This window comes from Aulonocara sp. 'chitande type north' Nkhata Bay, linkage group LG7 (genome assembly GCF_057382095.1).
Source record: "Aulonocara sp. 'chitande type north' Nkhata Bay isolate Kocher_YH1m ecotype deep benthic linkage group LG7, A_spYH_male_GT1.1, whole genome shotgun sequence".
NCBI classification, from domain to species: Eukaryota; Metazoa; Chordata; class Actinopteri; order Cichliformes; family Cichlidae; genus Aulonocara; species Aulonocara sp. 'chitande type north' Nkhata Bay.
The window spans coordinates 60416535-60443340 of NC_141350.1; the positions used below are offsets into that span (position 1 = coordinate 60416535).

The 26806-nt window shown below is 39.3% G+C and overlaps 1 protein-coding gene and 1 pseudogene across 2 annotated transcripts; one reads left to right on the forward strand and one right to left on the reverse strand.

Annotated features, from left to right (window-relative positions):
- The first annotated feature begins 1521 nt into the window (after window positions 1–1521).
- Window positions 1522–19479, forward strand: lonp2 (lon peptidase 2, peroxisomal). 2 transcript variants are annotated; one of them, XM_086301726.1, is made up of 17 exons: window positions 1522–1874; window positions 3280–3415; window positions 4937–5050; window positions 6766–6897; window positions 7567–7689; window positions 7775–7935; window positions 8133–8227; window positions 9231–9349; window positions 9475–9614; window positions 12877–13018; window positions 13337–13487; window positions 13792–13918; window positions 14508–14647; window positions 17667–17752; window positions 18076–18283; window positions 18381–18571; window positions 18657–19479. In XM_086301726.1, exons 1-17 carry the CDS (start codon window positions 1642–1644, stop codon window positions 18885–18887), a joined length of 2529 nt encoding a protein of 842 aa, XP_086157852.1. In that variant the 5' UTR covers window positions 1522–1641; the 3' UTR covers window positions 18888–19479. The 2 variants fall into 2 exon arrangements, with proteins under 2 accessions (XP_086157852.1, XP_086157853.1); XM_086301727.1 differs by having other exon boundaries at window positions 1772–2270.
- A 2406-nt stretch (window positions 19480–21885) lies between these two features.
- LOC147326462 (uncharacterized) lies at window positions 21886–23968 on the reverse strand (annotated as a pseudogene).
- Between the last annotated feature and the right edge of the window lie 2838 nt (window positions 23969–26806).

Here is a 26806-nt window from a genome sequence, read left to right on the forward strand (position 1 = left end):
TTTATCGTACCAGCTAGGAGCAGTCATTATCCTTCCCTTTAAGATTGTTATGTTAAAGGATACTGTTTGTTGAAATGAAACATGAAAGAATTTAACTTAAACTAAAATAAATTATATATATACACATATATATATGACTTAATAATGAAATATAACATTGAAATATAAATGTAAGTTATCCAAAACTGCATTACATGTATTTGCATTTTTTGCACATTAGAAAAATTGTTTCATTTATAAGACTTCCATATTTGTTTCTCGTATGGAAAAATGCTTTCTAATTTGTTCATGAATTCACTCCAAACATGAAATATACACGTAAGCCTCGCAAGCCTGATCTTGTCACTCTTTTGGAGGGAGAACGATGATTTTCATATATTATATTTAGCATCAGATTTTTAAGGGGCAAAACTTGGGTTGGTTCTCATGTGCAAAAGATGCTCTGGAATGATGTAGACAAGGAACAGCAGAAATTGGTGTATTTCTATCACACTTTCTCAATCACATGTAAATGTATGGCTGTTTTTTGTAACCACAAGAGCGAGATGTATTCGAAAATCCCTTTTTGTGAAAAGTAAGTAATATTTCCTGCCTGGCAAACACATGGATGGCTTATTGTCAGAAAATAGATCTTAGGAACAGATTTGTTGTTGTTTTTTATACTCGAGATATTGAATATTTATTTTCTTTTTTTAAAAACTGTACTTTGCTATAAGAATACTTTTATTAAAGAAATAAATAATAAATTGCTATTTTTTATCAACTAACCCTGTATTCAGTCCTGTGTTTTTGGAAAGAGTGTCCAAATATGATTGTGCACTATTATTTTACTATTTTTAAGAATCTTGAATAATAAAATGCAAGTTGGGGATTTTTTAAAAAAAGTTTAATTGATTATTAGTAGAGCTACTGTGCAGATTGATGTTTTAAAATTAGTTTATTATTAACTAATCAGCGTTACTTAATCAGCATTGCATAAACATATCAGAAATATAATTTATCTGGCTGTGAGGAGTATCTTTTAAACTATACTATGCAATGAATATAATAGTAGGTAGTGTGCAGCTTGCCATGTGACATGTGGTCGGGGGGGGGGTCCTATTCCTCTGCGGGGCAACCTGCATATGGCCAATAAAGCATTCAATTCAATTCAATTCAATTCAACTATTCAAAATTCTTATTTTCTTCCACCCTGAAAACAGATTAACGAATAAAATCGTGAAAGCTTACTCAGTCTAAAGTTCGTTTTTTTGTTTTGTTTTGAAATCATTATGCGATCGCATGTTGTTTGTCCCTCTGCATTCACCGTAGCCCATCCAACAACTTCCGACAGGAAGTTACGATATGGGAGAATGACAGAAAAAAGCTTTTTCGGATGTAAAAATAGTTTGAAAATGAGTATAAAAACTCCCAGTTGCGTTGTAGTTTTTAAATTGCTTCGAATACGAGTTCTCTTTTTTGCAATAGAAATTAAATGTCCTCATCAGGGCATCAATGAGAGGTTTATTTTGAAAGTTCTACCCGGAAGTCTTGTGTTTGATCTCGGCTGGCCTACTTAACAGCAAAACAAGTAGGTGTTTACTGAAGTTGTGTTATAAAACAGTCACTGGGCACCGACATTTAAAAAACAAAAACTGGACAATGGTCTCCGGCGGTGCAATTCAGATACCGAGCCGTCTCCCGTTGCTGCTGACCCACGAAGGAGTTCTTCTCCCGGGCTCCACGGTCAGGTTCAGCGTGGACTCCCCACGGAACATGCACCTTGTCCGAGAGCGGCTGCTGAAGGGGACTTCGCTGAAAAGCACCATCATAGGGGTGATTCCTAACACCAGAGACCCGGAGCACGACACCGACGACCTCCCCACGTTGCACAAGTAATGAACTTGTAGCTGTGTAGCTTTCTGTGGGTTTACACGGTTGTTGTGTGGAGGTGTGACATACAGCTGATGGGTCCCCTTCAAGTTGTCATAAACGTAACAGGTCACAACATCTCTGCAGGATAAGGAAGAAGATCAAATATATTTCCAGTACACAGGAGTATTTTATGTGTTTAGACGTCTGTAGTGTGTGTCATCGTCAGGGGAAATGTACTGAATATTGGGTAAATCGAAACTCAATGCATATTTGAGCATGTACTTTACCTACCCCCCTTTTTTAAACTATTATTTGTTCTAGAAACATCTCCACTTTTACTGTAGCCATGAAGTCGGAAACGGCCGGGCAAGCACAGAGAAGCGGACTTTAGCCTTTAATCAGTGGACTCCAGATCAGTAGGTTACCAAACAGCGTGTTCCTGTCTCTAGATTGGTTACCAGGAAAAAGATGGTTTGTCCGACACTGAGTTAATCTGTGAGGAAGGTGGTCATGCTATCTTAAATCATAAAAATTGTAGAACATTTTCTCAGATTTCCCTAAAAAAATGTACGATTTCAATTTTGATTGAATGATTGAATGAATGATTTAAGGCTTTTTTGAAATATATATGACTAGTTTAAATGTGAAAAATAAATCAAGCAATTGTATAAAGTTCCATATTTAAAGATGCACTAAAAAAATATGTGACACTGCAAAATGAAACCTGTAGAAGAAATACTTGAAATACTAGAAGCTATCAGTGGGTAAGTTAATCCAAATGAAACACAATTCTGCCATTTCCAGGTGAGGCTCTGATTATAACTGAGGTAATAATTATAACTGAATTAAAGGCTTTTATCTTTAATATTTTCTGAGATATATTCATGCTGTAATGCACCCTCATTATTTCCAAGTGCAAAAAAAACCAGACCATTTTTCAAGAAAATGTATCTTGAAAACTACTAATATCTTAACAACAACAAAAATCACTGTTTTTTGTTTTTTTTTTTTTTCAAAAATTAAGAGCTTTTTTTTTTAGGAAAATCTGAGATAGTTGAGCAGAAAGACCACATTGATTTGAGATGGAATGAATAAATCCTTATAATCCTCTGCAGTGAAGGACAGGAAATACTTGCACTTGCTCATGTAAATGTTTGGCGCTTATACTTAAAATGTAACAGGGTTTGAATGAAACTCAGATGGTCGATTTTCCACACACTACAGCACACTTGCTGCTTATATGAAGCTTAAATGACACTGTGAAAGGCTCCAACACGATCAGAGGTGTGAATACTGAGGCTTTGCAAGCATTTAAAATCAGAACAGTTTGTTGTACTGTAGAATGCAACCTTTCAGTGAACTGCTTTTCAATGGCCACCTCATCTGTCACACACTCTCTTTCTCTCTCTGTGTGTGTCTGTGTAGAATTGGTACAGCAGGGATTGCAGTGCAGGTAGTGGGCAGTAACTGGCCCAAACCTCACTATACCCTCCTCATCACTGGACTGTGCCGATTCAGTGTATCGAGTCTGTTAAAAGAGCGACCCTTTGTCCTGGCAGAGGTAAGCTGTCGGTTTGATTTGATGTTAAAATATTGGAGCAATTTTTTTTTGTAAGATAAACCTAAGTTTCTGGATGTGCTGTCTATTTAATGAGCGACAGTGGTCATCATAAGTGTTCTGTTTTGTACCTGTAACGAAGCAGTAGTATCACTACATACTGATGATGTACTCTGATTTAGTCAATGTAAGAAGTATTCTTTCCTGCAACACTGTATTTACTAGTTGCCTGAAGGTAGATAATAAGAAATGTTTTGCTATTTCCTGTTGTTGTACAGCAATATTCTTTGTAAACACACTGTTAATGTTTTTTATGCTTATAGTAAACATGACAAAAGTTTCAGGTAATGGGGTTCCCATACTGTACAAGTGATCCCTGTGAGCCAAAAGCTCAGATTTCTGCACAGACTGCTGCAAACATTTTGCTTCTGATTTGGTTTTCTACTCTCAGCTTTACATCATGCCAATAATAGATGGCTTGGTCCTTAATATGCTAATCTCAGGCACATAGCTCTAGCTGGCAGCACAGAAGCCCCACTCATCTGCTGCTCAAGCCTTCTTTTTCCAAGGTCCAGCGCATCAGAAGAAATCTGACTAAAAAAGGGGGAAAATAGATTTAAATTGGTTTGATTCAAGCAGTAAAGTGGAGGACTGCACCAAGGTCAAGTGTAATATTGAATTTTCTGAACTGTAAATCATGCAAACCCACAAGTAATAGAAGTAGCATTAGTGAGAAAAAGGAGCTGAACATTATAAATCCCCTAAAAAAAACCAACAAAAAATCAGTCTGAGAAGTTAAAGGTCACCTGATTCCACTACTTGCCAAGTCCAGCAAGAGGTTCAACAGAAGTTATAAGCTGCAGAAATAAAGTTTGTTGGCAAGTCAGCCAGACATGCCTAAGGCTGAGATTATAACTCCTTGTGCACATGGGAAGCTACAGACACACAGTTGTTCCTATTCAACAACTTTCAAGTCAGCTTAGGATGCCTGATGCATTTCATACGTGCTCCGTAGATCTACATCTATAGAAAGATGGATTCCTTATTCGGAAAGTCTTGGCAGTTTCCCTCCATGAATTACTACACGTTTGATTTTCTGTAAATCATTTAAAAGTCAAATTGTGCAGATGTGGGTGGACACTGATCGTTGTGTAGTATCTCTTTCAGGGGCCGTTTTGGGGTTTCCAGCACATGTGCAGCTGGCCCATTCAGAGTAGGAGTGCTCACTTTTCTAAAACCAACGCATCACTTGTACTGCGGCGTAATCACTGACCTCCACTGTCTAGTTATTAAGATGGGATTAAATTGAGTGATAGTGAGAATACATTTTTATTACCCGGTGTGAATTAAAAGTTCTTTTATCAGCATTTAAACAAGATCATCTAGTGTATGACTTTTATAACACCATTTCATCATTAAATAAAGTAATGAAACATGTTTTAGCATATTAGAAATGCACAATACACAAGTATGTGTGGCCTCACAATGTGACTCACTTTTTATTTAAAAAAAAAAAAATGACAGGTGAAGCAGTTAGATCAGTTGGAGCGGTATACGACCCCACAAAGAGATGCCACCGCAACAGATGATGGAGAGCTGGGGGAGCTGTCGGAGAAGTTCTACCAGGCTGCTGTACAGGTGTGTGTGTGTGTGTGTGTGTGCGCGTGTGTGTGTGTGTGTGTGTGTGCGCGTGTGTGTGTGTGTGTGTGTTTAAGAATTTAAGAGAGTGAGGTCGTAAAAAAATTCATGTCTTGAAAAACTGATTAAGTTAAAAACAAAAATGCCTTTGTAAGGAGGAAAAAAAATGCCAAAAGGGCAGTGCAGACTTGAAGAGTGATGACTGACGGACATGTGAGGGTTCTTTAATATACACTAAAGTGTTACATACACACAAGAGCTGTTGCCTACAAAGAGACTTGCATTCAGCAAATTACTTTATATGTGGACTAAAACATTTCTTGATTTTTCACAGCCTGCAAAATCTATGATGTGTTTGTATATTCAAAAATATATATAATTTAGGCAAAAAAATTAGACACAACAACTGAAACGACTTTAACATGTGTTGTCTTGAAGAAATATTAACTGAAGTTGGATTGGGGCCAGGCTGTATTTTAATGAAATACCACTTTGCATTAAAATACTCTAAACTGTGAACATTCGTGTTTAGATTTGTGGAAAATTGAGGTATAGTTAAAAAGAATCATCAGAATTGAAAAAGCAGTGGAAAGCATTTTTAAAACACCTACTGGTAAAATGCTGCCCCCTGCTGGCGAAAGTGTTGTTAAATTTAGCAGAATGTGCTTTTTGTTTTGTTTTTTTTACAAAAATTACTTTTGAGGGGAAAAACAGGGAATGCCACGTCTTCAGTAAATTTATATTGTTATTTGAAAATAGTCCCTTAAATTATAATGCACGTTTTAAAAAGTTTTATTTAGATTATGAAATGGCTAAATAAACACTAATTGTTGATACCCAGTCAACTATTCGATTTTTAAAAATGTATTTATTTATTTATTTTCATCTGGCAGATGATTTTGTAGAACAGCTCATGTCATTCTGAATTATTTTTTAGGCTGCTGTGCACGCACAGCGTGTGCTGTCTCCACAGCTTGTCAGTTATTTTCTGGTTAGAATCTTTTCTCTGCTTTGGCTGCCAAACAGCCTAATATAGTTCTACTGTCATATTTAAATATTTGCTAGTTGTTGTTTTTTTTTTTCACCACAAACTACTTTTTTTCCTCTCAAGTATTAACTTTGGCCATACAGCTCAGTTTAAGTGTCATCTATCCACAACAATAACTCATAAAGCAGCTGTTTCATCTAGATGTTGCTTTGAATATATCAGATCCTGACTTCTGTACTGAGGTCGGAAGTTGGGTTTCCTCCTGACTTCCTTTCCACCTAAACCCTGTTTGCACATCCAACCAGCAGAGTGGGATGTACAAATCTATGTACAAATTAAGTTTGTGCGTGTCATTTTACAATGAAGCGATCTGCAGATTGCAGCTGCCACTGTATGCCCTTTACTTATAAAAACTTCATCTCAATGTTTGCATTGGCAGTTTATGTAAGAGCTTGTTGTCAATTATTTTCAAAACTTACCAAACTGTGAAATATGAACATTTTTGAGAATAATAAGAAACAGGCAACTTTTTAAAAATGTAATATAGAAGTAAACTGTGCTGTGCTGCAGCATGATGTGATGGATCAGACTGAAGATGAAAACATACACATGCAGTTGGACTTGATTTATTGTGTTTTTTTGTTTTTGTTTACACATTTACACGTGTGTGTGTGTGTGTGTGTGTGTGTGTGTGTGTGTGTGTGTGTGTGTGTGTGTGTGTGTGTAGTTGTTAGGTATGTTAGACATGTCTGTTCCAGTCGTGGCCAAGTTCAGGCGCCTCTTGGACAGTCTGCCGAGGGAAACTCTACCTGACGTTGTTGCCTCGATGATCCGCACCTCAAACAAGGAGAAACTCCAGGTGAATTCAAACTGTATACACAATCAAAGCTTTAGAAGAGCCAACATGTTTTTATTCATTTTTTAGAAATCAAAAAGGTTTTAATCTTGATGCAAACAGTTTCTGCAAGTGTTCTAACTTCAGTTGCTCTGCTTTTGCCAAATACCCATTTTAGCCCAAACTACTTGTGGCCCCTCCTGCAGTAAATCCTAGGTTTACTGCAGGAAGGGCATCCTACATCCTGAAATATGGTGATCCTTTTGATATGGCAACTACTTGGGACGTAAAAGGGAAGCGGACTCTTCTTCTTCCTCCTCCCCTTCTTCTTTCCTTCTAGTCTTCTTCTTCTTCTTCTTCTTACTCCTCCTCCTACTTCTTCCTACTGTTCCACTTTTTACATTTTCTTACTTTTCTTTTTCTTCCTCTACCTTTCTTTCCTCTTCTTCCTTCTGTTCTACGTCCTTGATATCCACAATATTTGACAGTATACTTAGAGGAGAAAGAGAGAGGTCACTATTTGTTGGGGTTTTGAAGCAATACAGGAACTTTCCACTTATTCTGCCATTTAAGGATTTAGTGCTTTATTTTTTAGCATGAAAGCACACATTGATGTGATTTTTGACTTTTTTTTTCCCTCAACAATAAATCTTCACAATAAATAAAATGTGTTGTTTTCCATGTGCTGTGAAGGTCCTGGATGCATTGAGTTTGGAAGAGCGCTTTAAGAAGGCCCTGCCCATGCTGACCAGACAGATAGAGGGACTAAAACTGCTGCAGAAAACCAGGAAGACGAGTCCTGATAATGAGAAGAGGGTAACAGATGTGCAGTCCTTGTATGTTCACACTGTGATTTACATTCCAAATCTCGTGCTCACATTTGGGATTCCCCTCTGTTTAGGTGTTGGTGCGGAAAGGTACAGTGTTCCCAGGTCGACAGTTCAATCTGGATGAGGAGGATGAAGATGATGATGGTGATGACACAGCAGCCTTGGAGAGGAAGGTTCATGGGGCGAACATGCCTGAAGCTGCCCTCAAAATTTGCCTGAAAGAACTCAAAAGGTAAATTTCATACAACATATACACAATATAAAGTGTATTTGTGCATACTTCACAAACACAAATAATGCTGCTGCTTTTACTTGTTTAGACCATGTTTAGATCTGGCTCTGTTTGGTGTCTGTGTAAACATGATCCAGTACTGTAATTAGCCTTAAATACTTCAGTTAGATTGTTCATGTTCCTCTTCAATCTGTCAGATTGAAGAAGATGCCTCAGTCAATGCCTGAGTATGCCCTGACCAGAAACTACTTGGACCTGATGGTGGAGTTGCCATGGAGCAAAAGCACCAAAGGTAAATTAATCTGCAGACAACTTTTAATGGACGTCAGCTCAGTTAAACTCTTTGGGTTTGGTAGATTTCACTGAGCCGTAGTAGTGACAGTAAAAACTTTACAGACTTTGACATTGAGAAGGCTTTGATATGCAGCTGTCTGCTTTCCAGGTCAAAGCATCTACTGCGTTGATTAAGGCTGTCATCTTTTTAATGCGTTCTTAAACAATAATCAAAATGAAATAAACATTCTCAGTCTCTTTGGGTTTTGATTCGCACTCTTTAAGCTACATTTTTAAGGTCAACATATCCTGGACACCAATTATTTGAAAGCTTGGAGTTGTATTGGTAACTCATTGAAGTGTTATTGGCTATTCATAACCAGCCACTTTGCGCATACAGTTAGTTGGGTGGACTGAATCAGGCCAAATTAAATGGCGCTACACAGCGTCCCAGCATACATAATAATGCTTGAATTTCACAAGAACTGTTCTGGTTTGTCCCTGCTGATTGCAGGCGTAAACATGTAACCAAATATAAGTAATGACTCCAAATGTTAAGGGTAAGGGTTCATTTAGCAGCAGTGTCAGAGGTCACAACCAAAGTATGCGCTGCTCTCTGACATCTGATTGATGGACCTCTAAAATTTGCCAAACCACTGTGGGGCAAATTGTCTACCTGGTTTTTGATGTCTGTGTATGTTTCTTTGGTCTCACATTCAAATTGCTACTAGAGCAGGTCAGCTACTAACCGGAAGGTTGGTGGTTCTATCCCAGGCTCCTCCAGTCTGCATGCCAAATATCCTTGGGCAAGATACTAACCCCATGTTGCTCTCCGATTCATCCATCGGAGTGTGAATGAATGTGTATGAATGTTAGATAGTGAGCACTTAACAGTTTAGAAAAAGTGCTTGTGTGATTGGGTGAATGAATTAGTTGTATGAAGCGGTTTGAGTGCTCAGAGTAGAAAAGTGCTATATAAGAGCCTGTCCATTTAACTCACCTAAAACACTTAAACCTTCTAGACTGCCTGGACATCCGAGCTGCACGTACCCTATTGGACAACGATCACTACGCCATGAACAAGCTGAAGAGACGCGTCCTGGAGTATTTAGCTGTCAGGCAGCTGAAGACATCACTCAAGGTGCTTCCTTAATATCCCAGTCTACGGATGCTTAAAGATGAAATCTTGTGTTACACAAAGCACTTTTCTTACATTTGTTATGTATTAATCTTTGAGTTTCATACTGCTGTATCTGCTGTTTTTAGGGCCCCATCTTATGTTTTGTGGGCCCTCCTGGAGTCGGTAAGACGAGTGTAGGACGCTCGATTGCCCGAACTCTGGGCAGAGAATTTCACCGAATTGCTTTGGGAGGCGTCTGTGACCAGTCTGACATCCGAGGACACAGGTATGCTCATAAGATTGTTACGCAACTGAAGGTTTCGTGTCCACAGTGTAGACTGTGAGTTTTCAGGTTGCCCATGTATAGCAACAACCCCCAAAAAATACAAACTACAATAATAGACCTGAGATATGCTAGTTTTTTAACCGTTTTACCAGAGAAAACTGGTTTAACAGACGAACAGCTGATTCTGTTCGTCTGGACACTGATTGTTATTGTGGCTGTGGACTAGTTAATTTAAACTTTTCCATGTGTCCCTGTTCAAAAACATCTGAATACAATTAGTAGGTCATTAGCAAGACTCTATAGAACTTGACTGCATGCTGAAGTGGCAACCCCCAACCCTATTCAAGTAATTTTAAGGAAATTTACCGGTAAATATTTGGAAAAATGACAAAAGTGCTTTTATTGCGTCATGTTCATTCACTCATGAGCTGCTGTAACATAAATCAAATGGCTGAATTGCCACCTCAGCATGCAGTCAAGTTCTATACTCTTTTACCAATGAACTACTACTGTGTGTTGCAACAGGGACACATGGAAAGGTTTCAGGACACCGGCCCTTGAGGATTGGAGTTTGAGATCCGTGGTCTACTCACACCCACCCACACAAAGCGTGTTGCTTTCTTTGGAATAGAGTCTGCATTTTTATTTAAATCCCTGTTTCCCTGCAGCGTAATTTTTTAAAAGTAGGGTAAAGATACAAATTCCAGACTTAGGACACCAGCTGAATGTGCCAGTATTTTAATTCCTGAACTAAAATAATAATATATTACTGGATGATTCCACCAAGGAGCACCCCTGAAAACTAAGATAATGCAGGTAAATGCTCCCTTTGTCTTTCGTCGTCATATTCAAACTTTTGCACCAGTTGTTGACACTAATGTGTCCACTGACTGCACTGCAGGCTCACAGTGGCCCTACCAGTCACAAATGGATATTGCATCTTTGGAATTAGGAACTTTGTGAAGGTGTGCATGAGCGAAACTCTAAATAAGTGCAATATAAATAAATATAAAGCAATATGTAATTGTAAAATTTAACAGGTAGATCTTTGTTCTTTTTTCTTAGGCAGGATTCGTGCCAAACAGCCTTTCATTGTTCTTGTAACAGTGACAATAAAATCTATCCTATTCTATTCTATTACTGTAGTCTTGTTATGTAGAACTCTTTTAAAGTGGCTAGAGAAATGTGCTTGAGTATATTGTTTTCATGCTGGGACTTAAATTGCTCCGTGGACGTGTGGTGGAGCAAAAACACAAGCTCGCGTAACATAAGGCATTACATTTGATGCTATATAAACAGTGTTGGTCAAGTTACTTGAAAAAAGTAATAAGTAACTAATTACCGATTACTCCCCCCAAAAAGTAATCCCGTTACTTTACTGATTACTTATTTTCAAAAGTAATTAATTACTTAGTTACTTAGTTACTTTTTAAAAACACGATTTACAACCTGAAGAGGTGATAAAGCGATAGATCTTTCAGCCCAATTCTACTTTTTCTACAATCCATCATACAAAATGTAATCAAATGGAAACGTCTCTTTTTAAAACTTGTTTTATTAGTTTTAATCTTTTAAATTTATGTATCAAGCAAAAATTAAATTATATGCAACATTCTCTGACTGGAAGAAATTTGTTTAACATTTAAACCTATTTTCTACACATTCCAGCACATAAAATATATATTTTTTGTGTGTTTACACTCAGTCTTTCACATAGATGCAAGTAAAACACACAAAATAAATAACATGAAAGACTCAGCGGTCCTTTTGCTCTATTTTCACCTGTAAAGCAGGAGTAGGTAGGCGGAGGTGTGCTCTGGTGCAGGTGTGCCGCAGCGGTCAGTGGAAGAATCCGCGAGTTTCTCTGTGAGTTTCCCATTACGTGGTACCACACTCGGTGCTTGCTTGGAAGTTTAGGGGTTTTTTTCGCTGTAAAAATAAGTTTTCTTCCCACGCACAACGGACACTAATGTTTTTGTCACTTTTTATGGAATCAAACTCAAAGTAAGGTCAGTACTTCCACGCTTTAAACGCTGCACGCTCATACTCTCTCCCACACTCGATATATGATCCACTGTTGATCTGCACACAGCTGTTATCACGAATGTCGCACTCGCTTACGTCACTGTCATGAGACACTCTCGCAAAAAAAATCACGGTTTTAGTAACGCAGTAACACAGCGTTCCTACGGGAAAGTAACGGTAATCTAATTACCGTTTTTGCAATAGTAATCCCTTACTTTACTCGTTACCTGAAAAAAGTAATCAGATTACGCGTTACTGCCCATCTCTGTTTATAAATCACACTCACAAATAATGAAGCTCACTATGAAAAATCATGTATTTTATCCCAAGTTTTTCCTTAACACTCCCCACTGGGAAAGCTAGAGTAAAATAGTGTCTTTTTTATTTTATTAAGTCCAAAACCTGTACTAAGATGTAATGAAATTCCTTGGGAAAGCCTGCTGATATCATTCAAGCATCCCTTAAAGTCCACTTGGGTTTAATTTAAATGAAGGATAAAGGACATAAATGGATTCGGACAGTAGTCTGAAAGTATTCGGCACATTTGTTGGTTTTGTTTTCTTCTGACTTGGACTTTTACTTTTATGTAGATGACCTTATGTAAATATAAGCTTTGTTTTTCTGTAAAATAAAGAGAGGTCACTGGTAATCTGTGTTTGTTAGAAAGTGTTAAAAGGTTGTCACCAACTGGAAGACAAATTGTGGCCAAGCACATACACCACATCACACAGATCCTCTTGTTACTGTTATGGGTGTCATGTCTGGAGTCTCTGTGCGAGCAGAGAGGCGAATGGGGCAAAAGAGTTCATCTCGGGTTACGTGGATGGTCGTGTTGTTTTAAATCAATGGCTCACATACATATTTACACCCAAATAAGAAACATGTGCATGTCCTCCCAACAGCAGAAATAAGGACCAGACTCTTCAAACAATTGATTATACAGTTTGTTCAACTTAAAAATATTTCTGATGTTCTTATGTGATTTAAATCATTTTTATTTCCTACTTTCGAAGCCCACAAACTGCTTTCAGCCAGTACATGCTAGCAAACACTTGAAGCTTGCTTGCATTATCTTTATTCACTACAGAGAATGTCGCATCTGTGTTTATTTTTTCTCAGATATTATTGCTTGGTAATTCAGTGCATATCTCTAGGGTATATCGTGAGCCTTTGGTTTGCTTGAAACTGAAAAGTTCACAGAGTAGAGCATCATTTTGTGTCTTTGCCATGTCTCCAGGCGTACATATGTAGGGAGCATGCCCGGCCGCATTATCAATGGTTTGAAGACAGTGGGCGTCAATAATCCCGTCTTCCTTCTGGATGAGGTGGACAAGCTGGGGAAGAGCCTGCAAGGGGACCCTGCAGCTGCTCTGCTGGAGGTCAGTCTGTTTCTCTCTCAGGTTACGTGTGATGTAGTATCACGTCTTCTCTGGTTATTTACTCCCTAAACAAAACCTTAATGTTTTGAAGGATTAATTGTCAGTAGCGAGTAGAAACATGCAACATACCGTATCCACCAATTGGTTGCTATAGCTACCTAATTAACCACTACAACACATAATAATTTTCATAATAACACAAGTGTTATTAGTATTCCTGCCCCATGATGCCACAAAGTTCCCACTTACTGCAGTTTGCACAGTTTACAAAAAACACACACACACACAAAATAAAAGGGTTTCTGTGTGCACGCTAAGGTCCTGGACCCAGAGCAGAACCACGGCTTCACAGACCATTACCTGAATGTGGCCTTTGACCTCTCACAAGTGCTCTTCATCGCTACAGCAAACACTACAGCGACCATTCCCCCGGCCCTGCTTGACAGGATGGAGGTGCTGGAGGTACCAGGTGGGTTTAGTCACTTTGTTCTGACGAAATATCTCAGCAGATTTATCAGAGGTTATCATAACAAGAGGGTTTCTATTTTATTGAAAATACGTTCCCAGAACTCCACTATAGAAGTCCAAAAAGTTTCCAATTAAAAGAAAAAATATTTTCCTGTTAAATGGGCACCTGTGTTCCTCAAAGGACATGACATAATCCAAATCTGAAAGATACAAATTATGAGTCATTTTAAGACCAGAGTGAAATCTAGCATCTGATCTCCCTGTTTTGTTGTTGTTGTTGTTTTTCTTTATTACTGTTGTTTCAGGCTACACCCAGGAGGAGAAGGTGGAGATTGCTCACCGCCACCTGATTCCAAACCAGCTGGAGCAGCATGGGTTAACCCCTCAACAGCTGCATATACCTCAGAGCACCACACCGGACATAATCAGCAGGTACAATCTCACACAAACTCAGTCATCGTCACCTAAGACTGTAAGACTGCATAGCCGTTTAAGCTTTATGTTAACGGCAGCACACAGCGGCATCAGTGTCAGATACTGGTGGTGAAACACACTGAAACACGTGTGAATTTTCAACAATGAAATTGTGAGAGAGATGATTTGTTCAGTGACCGTTGATCTGTGAGAATGATTGTTATAGCTTCTTCATTTAAAAGAGACTCGACAGACATAATTTTATAAAAGTAAACTTACATGTAGAATACGTATCACAGGTTCACATGTCTTTCTGACATGCAGAGGCGGTCTGGTTAGTGTGCAAAAAATAGAAAATATATAGGTTGATCTGGGTAGATCTCTTTTGCAAACAAATAAGAAAAAAAAACACATTTCAAAAAGGAGAGAGACGGGTTCTCAGGTTTTCAGGTGATTACAGTTACAGGACAAAACAAAGAGCAAGTACATGACTGACAGTCAGAGTGTTGCCAAGTTTTTAACCCTACCTGATCACACTGTGACTCTCAGTGACAGCTGTGTTTTAGTCATCTGTTATTTGTCCTTCTGTTTGTTCTTCCTCTTTTAGGTACACCCGAGAAGCAGGTGTGCGCTCACTAGAAAGGAAGATCGGGGCGATCTGCCGAGCTGTAGCTGTCAAGGTTGCCGAGGGTCACACACTCACCAAGACAGAGACTTTGACCCCTGAAAACTCAAAACAGCATGGAGGTGAGGGTCTGAACCTTCCATCTTGGTCGGGCTGTGGAATTTAATTTGAAGCTTTAGCTGCAGAACAGCACAGAGCTACACACTAACAAAGCTTGTGCATTAAATACCAAATGTTGAGTCATTACAAATATTGAAAGATGAAGTACAACAGAAAAGAGCATCTTAGTTAACACAGATTTATTTCAGTAATAATAGCAAAATGAAACACTCATCACTGGACTTATTTATTTTATAAATTTATTTATTTATTTACTTACTTATTATGACAAAAAGATTTTGCTAATGCCTTTTTGACCAGAGTGTTTAGGCTTTGTTGCTTTAAGGGTTTTTCTTTTATGTATTTGAAGACCATACTGCCATGTAAAAAAAGAGTTTTTCATAGGTCCTGTAAAATGAAGTTCACCCTGTGATTCAGTAGCTTTTAGAACCTCCTTTAGGAGCAGTACCTTAAAGTAATTCTTTCCTGTATGACTTCATCAGTCTCTCATATTGTGGTGGAATTTGCTCGAGAGCTTGGGGTCATTGTCCTGTTGCATCATTTGAGCCCAGTTTTAGCTGTTGGACAGATGGTCTCACTTTTGACTCTAAACAAATTTGGTGTACTGAGGAGTTCATAGTCCACTCAATGCTCAGGTGCTCAGGTTCTGTGGTAGCAGAACAAACCCAAATCCAATCCAGTCACCCGTCCAATTCTGTGCTTGACAGCTGGTATGAAGTGTTTGTGCAGATATGCTACATGTTTGTTTTTTTCCAAAAACAAGCCATACTTGTTCAACCTTTTTCTAATTGTACTGCCATGAAGTCTAACATTTAGCATTCTGAGGCATGTATTATTGTAGGGTGTTAATCCTGTCTTTTAACCTGTGTTCCATGTCGCTCCCCAACCGGTCGCGTCAGATGGCTGCCCCTCCCTGAGCCTGGTTATGCCGGAGCTTTCCTCCTGTTAAAGGGGAGTTTTTCCTTCCCCCTGTCGCCAAAGTGCTTGCTCATAGGGGGTATTATGGTTGTTGGGTTTTCCTCTGTTAAATACAACAAACCAGCCTATAACTAAAATAGAAACAAGGACTAGTGTTTTAGCAGCTCTCTGAGATTTTGTGCAGGTGAAAGAAGGCACTTCAGAATGGAATATTTCAGGCTTTTACCTCAAATGTTTGACTCAACTCAAATTTCAAGTTATTTTCTACATTTTGCAGGGTTTTTTCTCAAAGTTTTGAGTTAGGTACCTTAAAATGTTGACTTACTATCTTGACATTTTAAGATAATAACACCATATTCTGACACATGGATCGCAAAACATGTTTTTTTTTTTTTCATTGGGGGAAACAAGCTTCCAAAGTCTTATTGAACTGCAAGATCCCTTTTTGCTTGAGTCATAATGTAAAGTAAATGTTTTTTTTACTGTAATCCAGAATCGAATGTAATTTTTTTCTCATCCAATCAGGTTAGTTTTATTTATATTGGGCCAAATCACAACAACATATGTAACAGGCCTCATATGTAATGAACAGCAACATATTTTACTTGGTATCATAGTATTGTACACTGTAAAACTAACTGATATTATTTGGACATCTCGAAAAGTCGATTGAGCTTGTTCAGAATAAATTTCATGTCAACCTGTGACTTAGTTTGGCGACACAGATGACGCGAGTAACTGACACAGATCTTATCTGTGTGGTTAAACAAAGAACTACAGACATAGTAACAAAGACTGACTGCACGTGAGCAACAACTGGCTAATACGTTAGGAGAAATATCTCCCACAATATAGTTCGGGTAACAGCCGTTAATAATGTTGAGTTAAAACACTTGTGCTTCTGTTCTTTGTTGCAGAGTGCGAGTGTTGGGCACAAGGGGCTGAAATGAGCCTGGGAAAAATAAACTTTGAGTAAATCTTGACCAGAGCAGTTTGATGGATGTTGGTTCATAATGTGATGTTATAACAGACAGATGTTTGACGTGGTGACAAATTACTTATTGGTTGTTTATTTGTCTAATGATCATTTGTAAATCAAATTTTACGTCAGGTGTTAGATATCTGAAGCATGCTCGCAAGTACAACATTATGATTTTTATGCTAATATCCTAAATAAACCTTATTGTGCAGTGTCCTACTCAAAAGCACTGGATATTACACAGCAGTACTCAGTTTTTGATTTGTCTGCGGGATTCTCAGTAGAGTAAATAAAAACAAAGAACTACAAAACTCATTTTTGCATCATTAAGTAGCAGACATGAAGACCGGAAATTTTGTTTTAGGTAGAGTGGTTTAATTACAGAGAAAGACAGAAAAATGGGATAAACGTGACATAAGTGTTTCTTTCTGTTCTTTAATGCGGCCTTTGTGTTTCCAGGTAACCACACGTGTGCGTGCGTGTGTGTGTGTGTGTGTGTGTGTGTGTGTGTGTGTGTGTGTGTGTGTGTGTGTGTGTGCACGCGCACAATTGATACATGTTCTCATGCATTCTTTTTGTATTTTCTAAGTGGTAGCGGTTTTTGATGTTCATCTGTGATATTTGTGTTTCTGTTTGACTTTTACGTGTGTGCATGTTTGCGTCATGTTGGTGCGATTTATGTATATGTGTTCACAGCTGGTTTTTCGTTCTCATTCGCAGCTATGTCACTGCCATTTTTTTCCCCTTTCCCTGTGAAGCCTGATGTATGTAGTTGTTTTTTTTAACTAAACAATCTCTAAGATCTGATGATTGCAGTGTGTTTACGTTCACTTGAAATAGTAAGAATATTCCTAACACCTAACTGCACGAACATGGGTATAAACAACACATATTGTTTCTTTGACATGTAGCTTTCTGAACCACAGGCTACAAAAAAATATGGATGTAGCCAATGTGATGTTATCCACAAATTTGTGAAACCCTTTTCTGAATCCTGAATGTTGCAGGTGTTACCATGTTTGTTGATTTTTTGTTGTTTCTAGACAGGAACTGAATGCAGTTATTCACACGGCAGTCCTTGATTTAGCTTTCAGTGAATGTTTTGCTGTAATGTTTGTTTTCAGACAAGGCAGCACCTCCAGAGTTGCCCATAGTGATTGATCATATCGCACTGAAAGACATCCTGGGGCCTCCAGTGTTTGAAATGGAGGTAAGCAGAGAGAGAAAGAGCAGCATGTGCAGTGTTCATAATCCACAAGTTTATTACAGAAACATGCAGAATTTATTCTCATGAACATTTTTGACCGCCTGAATTTTCTGGACCTCAACCGATGCGATTGGTTTCCATCACAATCCATGACTCTATAAAGGCAGCCTGTGAGCAGATCTCTCAGCTCCATACAGCTGCTGCTCATCCTGTCAGATTAAAGTCATTTGCCTTTCTCCCTTCATCTCTCCAGGTCATGTGGAACTTGTTTTCTATGTACTTTTATGAGGATTGAAAAAGATGTTTTCACGTGTGCATATTGGCAGGTCTCTGAGCGGCTCACCCTGCCTGGTGTAGCTCTCGGCCTGGCCTGGACGCCGCTTGGTGGGGAGATCATGTTTGTGGAGGCCAGTCGGATGGAGGGAGAAGGTCAGCTCACTCTCACGGGTCAGCTGGGAGACGTTATGAAAGAATCTGCCCACTTGGCCATCAGCTGGCTCAGAGCGAATGCTAAAACCTACCAGCTCACAAACAGTGAGTCCAGATACACCAGTGTTTATATTCTATTTTGTAGTTTTAGAGAAATACAAAACAACTTATGTTGTGCAACTGTGTGTGTGTGTTTGAACAGTGGTGGGGGGTTCAGATCCTTTAGAGGGGACAGACATCCACCTCCACTTCCCCGCTGGAGCCGTCACCAAAGATGGCCCCTCTGCTGGTGTTACAATCGTCACCTGCCTGGCTTCACTGTTTAGCGGCCGACTGGTCAGATCAGACGTCGCCATGACTGGAGAGATCACGTTAAGAGGGCTTGTGCTGCCAGTAAGTTATCGTAGTAAACACACATAAAACGATCATCTCTAGTCCACTCTAGTTTTGACAGACAAGTGTGGCCCGTCCTCTGCAGGTGGGCGGGATTAAGGACAAGGTGCTGGCTGCACACAGGGCAGGAGTGAAGCGCGTCATCCTCCCGAAACGCAACGAGAAAGACCTGGAGGAGCTTCCAGCAAACGTCAGAGCCAACCTCGACTTTATCACAGCCACAAACCTGGACGAGGTGCTCAACGCCTCTTTCGATGGAGGGTTTCCGGGAGTAAGCAGCACGCGTGCACACCCTCAGCTCACCAGCAAACTGTAACACACTGCTCAAAACACATTAACAATGTAAGGCATCTGTGATCTTGGATAATTAAGCCGTTTTTTGATCTTTAGAAGAGCTGTAAGGTCTTTTTGCAGATGATTTATTCAGTATTACAAAGCTAACTTGAAGTTGAAGATGGAGCTGAGATACAGGAGAATTCAGTTTACAAAATCCCCAGCTCCTCTTTGCTAATAGCACTGTGCAGCCAGCTCAGAAATAACTGCTAAATATCATCATAGTGGGGCTTTGTTTTTCATTTCAACTGAATAGCTGCTTATTTCATTTACATTGACCTTGTATTAGTAGCCTGGCTATGTCTTCCGAAGCAGGGGGACTAGTGAGTGATACATGCCTTAAAGATTTATACAGGTTGAATTTGTGCGCTGAAAAAGCCCAAATGTGCATGAAGAGTGCTGCTAAGGGAAAGAAATTGATTGATGTTTGTTTATGTAAATTGTTCTCCTTAATCACATATTTTATTTCACTCTAGTTGGATTTTTATCAGTGGATCTTTCACATCCACAATAAAATTTTATTTAGCTGCACTGATGGTGATGAATATATTCTGTGATTAAAAACTGTAAAGATGTTTTGTTTTCATTTCCTCCACTAGGCTGACAAATTGAAACATAAAATAAATTTAGATTTCTTTTATTTACTGTGACATTTACCGATTTAATTATTTAGCCTACGTTTTTCCTGCTCTTGGAACTTTTAGTTGGACAAAAACTAGAACTGTACAGTTGAATATGGATGCATCTTAAAAGTATAGCTTTTTTATGCTTTAGCCTCAAGGATTCAAGTGTGCAGTAGAATATTCAGATGATTAGCTGACTAATATCTTTAATTTGATAGCTCACTGAGATGACTTCTGATTCTGATGTTGTTTTTTTAGTGAGTTATGGTTAAATCATAGAGGGACATGATTCCATAAATACGTGTTTTACTGAAAAGCATAAAATGGAAAACACTAATGTCCAGTTATTTGTTCGACTTTTAAGCAGTCTGAAAATATCACACACATGCATCCAAAGTCCATTGGTGACACCATAGAATACAGTTTCTTCCATGCAACCTCGTATTTTGGTCATACACAGTAATACTGTGTAACAGCTTGAATAGTTGCATGTTTAAAAGTGCTCATTCATTGTAATAAACGTTTCTGCCTCTGAGGGGTGCTATAGAGTCTTCATGAGGCTGCACTTTTCTTCAGTCTTGTTGAGTGCTGCCCTCTTTGTTTTGTCACATTCCACCTGCCTAGTTACTGGTCTAGGGGAATAGGTTTCCATGCGAATCTTTAGTAAACTCAACTAATCTAAGTTCATTATTAATTTCTGCTCATTTGCTTTATAGGAGCTATAATCTTGTACAGCAAGAGATGGGCTTGCTGGCAGCCTGGTGAGATACAAAAACTAGAGATGAAGAATAATATTTAAGGATGCCGTGGCCTTCAAGAGTAATCACGAGGGGAAATGTTTTTTTGTTTTTTTTTTAATGCCTTTCCATTCTCTTCTTTTTTAAATTATAATGCAAACAAAAAATATTCAGTCCACAGTTTTATAGCTTGTCTGACAGTGAGACACGCCCACACATTTGCTGGTGGTAGGAGCCTCTTGCATCACTTTTTGGAGGTACAGATGCCTTTTTGTCAGCTGCTTTGTTTCAGTTGTCGGCTGAGATGTGGAAACCTTCGAATTAACTCATCTGTACCAAAAAGGAACAGAAGCAAGAACAGTAAGAAAAAGTGCAGTACAAAAAGTAAATACATGCCTCATACATGTGATGGCAATAACGCAGCATGCACATTATATGCTAGTGTTCTTGCAAGACACCTCGAGCAGGAGGAACTCCTTTGAGCACAGATTTGTTAGAACAATTTGAAATATTTTGCAAAAACATTTCTTTATGACTATAAGAAGGTTTACTGAAAAAACTTGACAGCCATCATATTTAAATATCACACAAAACAAAACAGTGCAAAGTCTGACTTATTCACTGAAGTTATAAGTTGACTGTACTGGGGGCTACATGTTTGAGTACACATTAGCCAAATATTACACGCTGCACGGTGCAGTATCAAAGAGACTACTGGAGTCAGTGTGCCTTGCCACAAAACAGTTCCACAACCCTTTTTTTTTTTCTTCAATTATTTAAACAAAAGTGTTTGGTGAGTTGTAGATGTTCTAGGTGAATCTCTCAAATTTTGGAAAAACCTGAAACTCTGCACAACAGAGCACCATCAAATTACACTCCAACCAGTTTGTGCTCACCAGTTCCTCCAAACACATTTGATGCAATAGCTCTTACAGAGAGTACTTGTCCACCTAGAGGATGCATCATTGTGCCAATACGCTGCTGAATTAAAGCATTTTTCTGGTCAGCTGCACATTCCCTTTGTGCTTGCTGGGGTTTAGCAGTCCGTGTGGGTGTGGAGCACTTCAACTTCTTTAAAACAAATTATATTTGAATAATGAAGGTATTAGTGTTTTGTGTAAAGATGCATTGTTGTCAGCTTTTCCAGACCTGGGACGTCCAGCTTTTATAAATCACCCCTGAAACTCAAGTACATCTTTCCAAAAGATCTTCTGCCACTTTTCCCTACCATTAGTCCTATTGCTACTTCAGCCACAATGATGCACTGTTTTAAGGAATAGCAATATTAATAGCAATCTCATGGCAGGCACTCAACTGAAGTTCTACAATGTTTGTATACAAGAAACTATCGGGATGGGATATTTAATTCAGTGTAAAGTCTGGAATACTTATAATGGTGTTGATACGCCTCTCGTGAAACTGACGACTGGAGTTGGTTCAAAATGCACATCACCGAAGTATTTAGAAAAAGCAGATTTGGGCATAGACTTGTTGCTTCTTGCTTATGAGGACAAGACTCAGACATGAATGGTCAATAGCTCTTGAAAATTAACCTCAGCCCAAATGTTCAGCCGTTCTTTCAGACAACCTGACAAAAGACAAGAGAAACTACAGGGGAGCTTTCACTTTATTTTAGATAAATACAGGAAATCATCCTTTTTGCACTGTAGAGCTGTAAAGGAGGAGACATTTGTGAGGAACAGATTTTAACAACATGAAATGCCATGTTGTAATAGCTAAAAACTAATGACCCACCTCTGCCCTGTGAGTTTGGGTCATCTCTTCCATCCATCCCAGTCTGAAGCTGACCGATGGAAATTTGGCCAAGGGTCAGAAGATGGATGCTTTACATGACCCCAATGAGGTCCACGGTAATGTCACTAGTAGTTATTCCACGTAGGATTCATCTGGAAGTTGTAGTATCCACTGTAAGGGTCGGCATATCTTTGAGGATGACGTGGCCTTGATGGGTGTTCTTCTCCAGCTGGCTTCGGAAATGCAAACTCCTGCAGGCGGCCTTCATCATGATGCTGGTCAGGGTACAGCCTTGTGTGAACTGGCAAATGCTCTGTTTGACGACTCAAATCATCTTTCTCAGGCCTGTGTCAACGTCCACCGTGATGTTCCTGGCTACCTGGAGGGCGTGGAGAACCATGTGAAAAGGGAATGGATAAGCTGAACTGGTAGCCCAGGTTTGAAGGATCATAGGCATGGTCTCTGCGGGGATTATTAAAACTCTTGTCAATAGTAAGGCCGCTTGGTCCGTACCGAGGAGGATTAGCACGATCATGAGAGTGAGCAAAAGGAATCCTCAGGCTTATGTCAAAGCTCCTGGGCTTGGCCACAAGATTGTTTCTGTGTGCTCGTGGCTGGACCAGCGATGTTTCCATGGGTCTGTTGGTGGGAATATTAGAGCGTTGCTGATATGATCTTGGGGATTCGACTTGAACCTGATTACGCACATTAGGGTAGATCTGTGGATCTGTCGGCCTCAGAGCCCTCATGTATTGGAAAGGGCGAGGATTTCCATACACATCTTGTTCCCCTCTTCCACCCTGCCACGTTCTAGGCTGCACAGAACTTGTGGCTGAGAAAGAACATGGGTATGAGTACAGATTATAATCATGTTGGTAAAGCTTAGAACACATCTACAGTTTGTCAGTATTGTTTAGATAGAACTTCAGTGTTGAGTTTATTAAGCCAGTGTCAAAGACATTTGTATTCTTATACTCTTAACAGGAGGAAGGAAGTCTGTTAATTTGTGTGATCCACTCACAGAAAGCATAATATTCATATACATTTATACCATCTACAGTTACCCAGCTTGAATTTTCCTTTTCCAAATTTAACACTGAAGAACTCCGTCTTTTCAAAGCAATTACTAAAGTAAAAAGATAAAACACCATGCTTACGATGACTGATTACATAAGTTGAGATTTTGGTATCTAAACATCTGCAAGTTAACTTAATGCATCATACATGGAACCTGTAGAGTTTCCCCCCCACTAAATGAAACCCGGCTGTGACGTTAAAGTAATGCAAACTCAGCGTTACATTTTACCTCTCAGTGTGCTGTGAGCCATTTAAATACCCTGCTTTAACCAAATCAAATCTGCCAATTTGAGCATGAGGTATCTCGACCCTAACCCAGTAGCTGCAAAGTCCTGATAAGGTACACTGGTAGACCTGTTTAGTGACCAACAGCTTTATCACCTGAAGTGGGGGAGAGGAAAAAAACTGCCTGGATTACATACTACAGACCAAAGCCTCACATTCAAGTACAGGAAGTGCATATCATGAAAATACATTTAAACATTGTACCTTGCAATTAAGAACCGGGCAACCATGACTCCAGTAGCTGCACTCACTGTCCTCACAAACCCTCCAGCTGGACTGTGCATGCAAAGCACTCACATTTCCACGGGTCCACACTCACCAGCTACTCCGACCAAACACCAGCGTACATCTGAGTTACATGTTTAGGACATGCTGCTGTCTTTATCGGTCCTTCCTACCGGCAGGTGTTTCCAATCAGGCTTTTTTAATGAGAAGTTGAACTGAGGTACCCAACAGATCGACTCCCCCACTTCTTTTATGCATACATGTTTATTTTGCTCTTCACTCAAACTTTTGGGGAGACACAAACTGTTATTCCAGGTAACCTGTTAACCAATCAGAGAATACTAAATGTTTAAAAATCTGGCTAGATTCAAACTTTACACAGGAAAAGTGAAATAAAATCTGAAAAGTTCAACTTACTTTGTCTATTTATGATGCACTGAATTTCATAAATCCAATGTAAATTTTAGCACTAGGTGCAATGACTCCCAAGCTAGGCGAGTGGCTCCAGCAGATCCCAGGAACAACATCCGAGATCTTTGTCCAGAAGAGTGCAGTCCTAGGAACAGCAAAGATACTGCGCAGGACTCTTGAGCTCCCAGGCCTCTGGTAGAGGACCTGAGCTTGAAGAATAGTCCGTCCGCAGGGGGCAATTTTTTATTTCTTTTGGAATCGCCTGTCTGGCTTTTTGTTCTACCTTTATTATTATTATTATTTCATTTTTAGTTATTACAATCAGAATGGATGGGACCGGGGGACAGGATAGAGGAAGAAAGAGAGGCGGGGATATAACAGAAGGAGACGGGAAGAAAAACAGAGGAGAAAAGGAAATGAGAGAGAACAGATACTGAAAATCTGCTTGATCGCCTGCTGAGAGTGAAAAAAAGGGCAAAAAGCAGACAACATAGTAGGAAAACCACAGCAACAACCATAAGCATCAGTAATAGTAAGTAATAAATATTGAGTGAACAGCATACAGTGCTAATAATACATTATATGTTTAGAGGCAGCAGCCAACCAAGATGGTGTGTGAGTACCTGTTTGTACACCTGTCTGAACACTTGTGTATACACCTGTGTGTGTGGGCCCGTTTATGTTCATAAGATTTCTCCATGTAAGTGTCTAATAGTGGGTATGGGGAGCCATAACGCTGCCCCCCAGGTCATCAGCGACTGGAGGAGATCCGGGCCCCAGACATGTATAGGATTTATGTACAGGATTTCTATCTTTACAAGGGGGCAATTTGAGTGCAGTGATGGAATGTAACTAAGTCAATTTATTTGTCTACTATTCATATAAATATAGTTTTGATTTACTTGTACTTGTGAAATTAAGTTTGCCAGGTTCCACTTATTTGGTCCTGAAGGAACCTACTGGAGTGGCAGTGTCGTCTTCAGAGGCCTCATCTTTATCACCATGGTCACCTGCATCTAAAGGATAATCACTGGGACCAGACTCAACAATAATACTCTACCAAAGCTCAGAAAAGACAGATGATATGAGGACCTCATGACAGCAAATTGCAAGAAATGTAAGTTAGTTTCAGGATCTGATGTTATAACTGAAAATTGCCAATTAGCTATCTTTTTTTACCAATACTAATAATGAAATATTATTAGTGTTGGTAGTGCTGAATGTTTTTATAACAGCCTGGTAGATGCTCTATATTAATTTCTTGTTGTTGTTATTTCAGATTGCTTTGTATTCAAAGCCAGGTAGCCAGTCTTCAAAATATTTAGGAGGAAGTTGTCTGGTAAATTCCTTCCAAAGTGGCCAACATTCTTCAAGCCAAGCCAAATCTGCTTCAAGGCCCTTTCACATCGGACACGGCATGCGCTGCGCTCACCGCTTGCTAGAGTGAGGGACCCAAAATATGTGTTGAGTTGGCTGCTGAAGATGTGATTTTTAGAATTGTATTGAAGTAGAAGTTCACTTTTGATGTGAACAGATGTGGATTATCAAGGGCAAGGAGACCCAACATGCAGCAGATTTATCTATTCCAGATAAGCTTGGTATTGCAGCACAGACACAGGATTGTTTCTATTATAACTAAATGTGCACATCGGAACAATTGTGCACCAGGAGTTAAACATTTTAATATTGGCACTTAAAATCAGACTCCCAGTTTTGTTTAACGTAATTCACTTGGATTCTTTCTCAAGTGGTGGGTAGCATGAAGACTTTTCACAAGGAAAATGGCTGCTCAGCTCTTCCTCCTGTGTGTTGGAGAAAGAAAGAACAACATCCAGAATTTCTAAATTGTTAAGACAATGAAGAAATCAAAAGGTGATTCCCTGTGTGATCCATAGAATATAATAGAATGCCTTTATTTTCACTATACAGATGTACAGTGAGACACAGAATAGAGATGTAGACTGGGGTTGCAGCCCTGATGAGCTTTTCAAGGCCCAATTTCCATTTGCTGTGAAATGTTCATGTGTTACATTTGCAAGATACAGCACACAAGCTGTTTAGTGTTATTTAGACATTTCCAACATGGTTTGTATCCAGGAAGGGTTTCGCATATGTATATATATAAATGTAAAGTGTAAATTTAAATGTTATTTTATACACAAAGAGGTGTTTAAATGGGTTAAAGAGCTAGTTATGTACCCATTCAGTGGTTACATGCTTTGCTATTTACATGTTTACGCATCTGAATTTTTACACATGCATGTTCAAAGCAGTAATAAGTATGTGCTGAATCTACCTAGTTGTTTTCCCTGCATTGATCTGAGTATAGGTTTTCCTGGCTTTGAGTGGCCAGTGCAGTATTCATGAAGGCTATACACAGGAAGTGTTTGGTTGTTGTTGCTGTGTGCTGAGAGTAAAGAGGCTGCTAAGAAAGTTATCAATTTCCATCTTGCTGTTTCTAATCGTTCAGAGAGATTCCAAACCACATAGTGAACCCTCACATTACATACATATATTCTCCTCTCAGCCCTGCGGATGGTCTATCCTTCAAGCTCGGGTCCTCTGCCAGAGGCCTGGGAGCTTGAGGGTCCTGCGCAGTATCTCTGCTGTTCCTAGGACTGCGCTCTTCTGGACAGAGATCTCGGATGGTGTTCCTGGGATCTGTTGGAGCCACTCACATAGCTTGGGAATCACTGCACCTAGTGCTCTGATTACAACTGGAACCACTGTTACCTTCACCCTCCACATCTTCTCGAGCTCTTCTCTGAGATCTTGGTACTTCTCCAGCT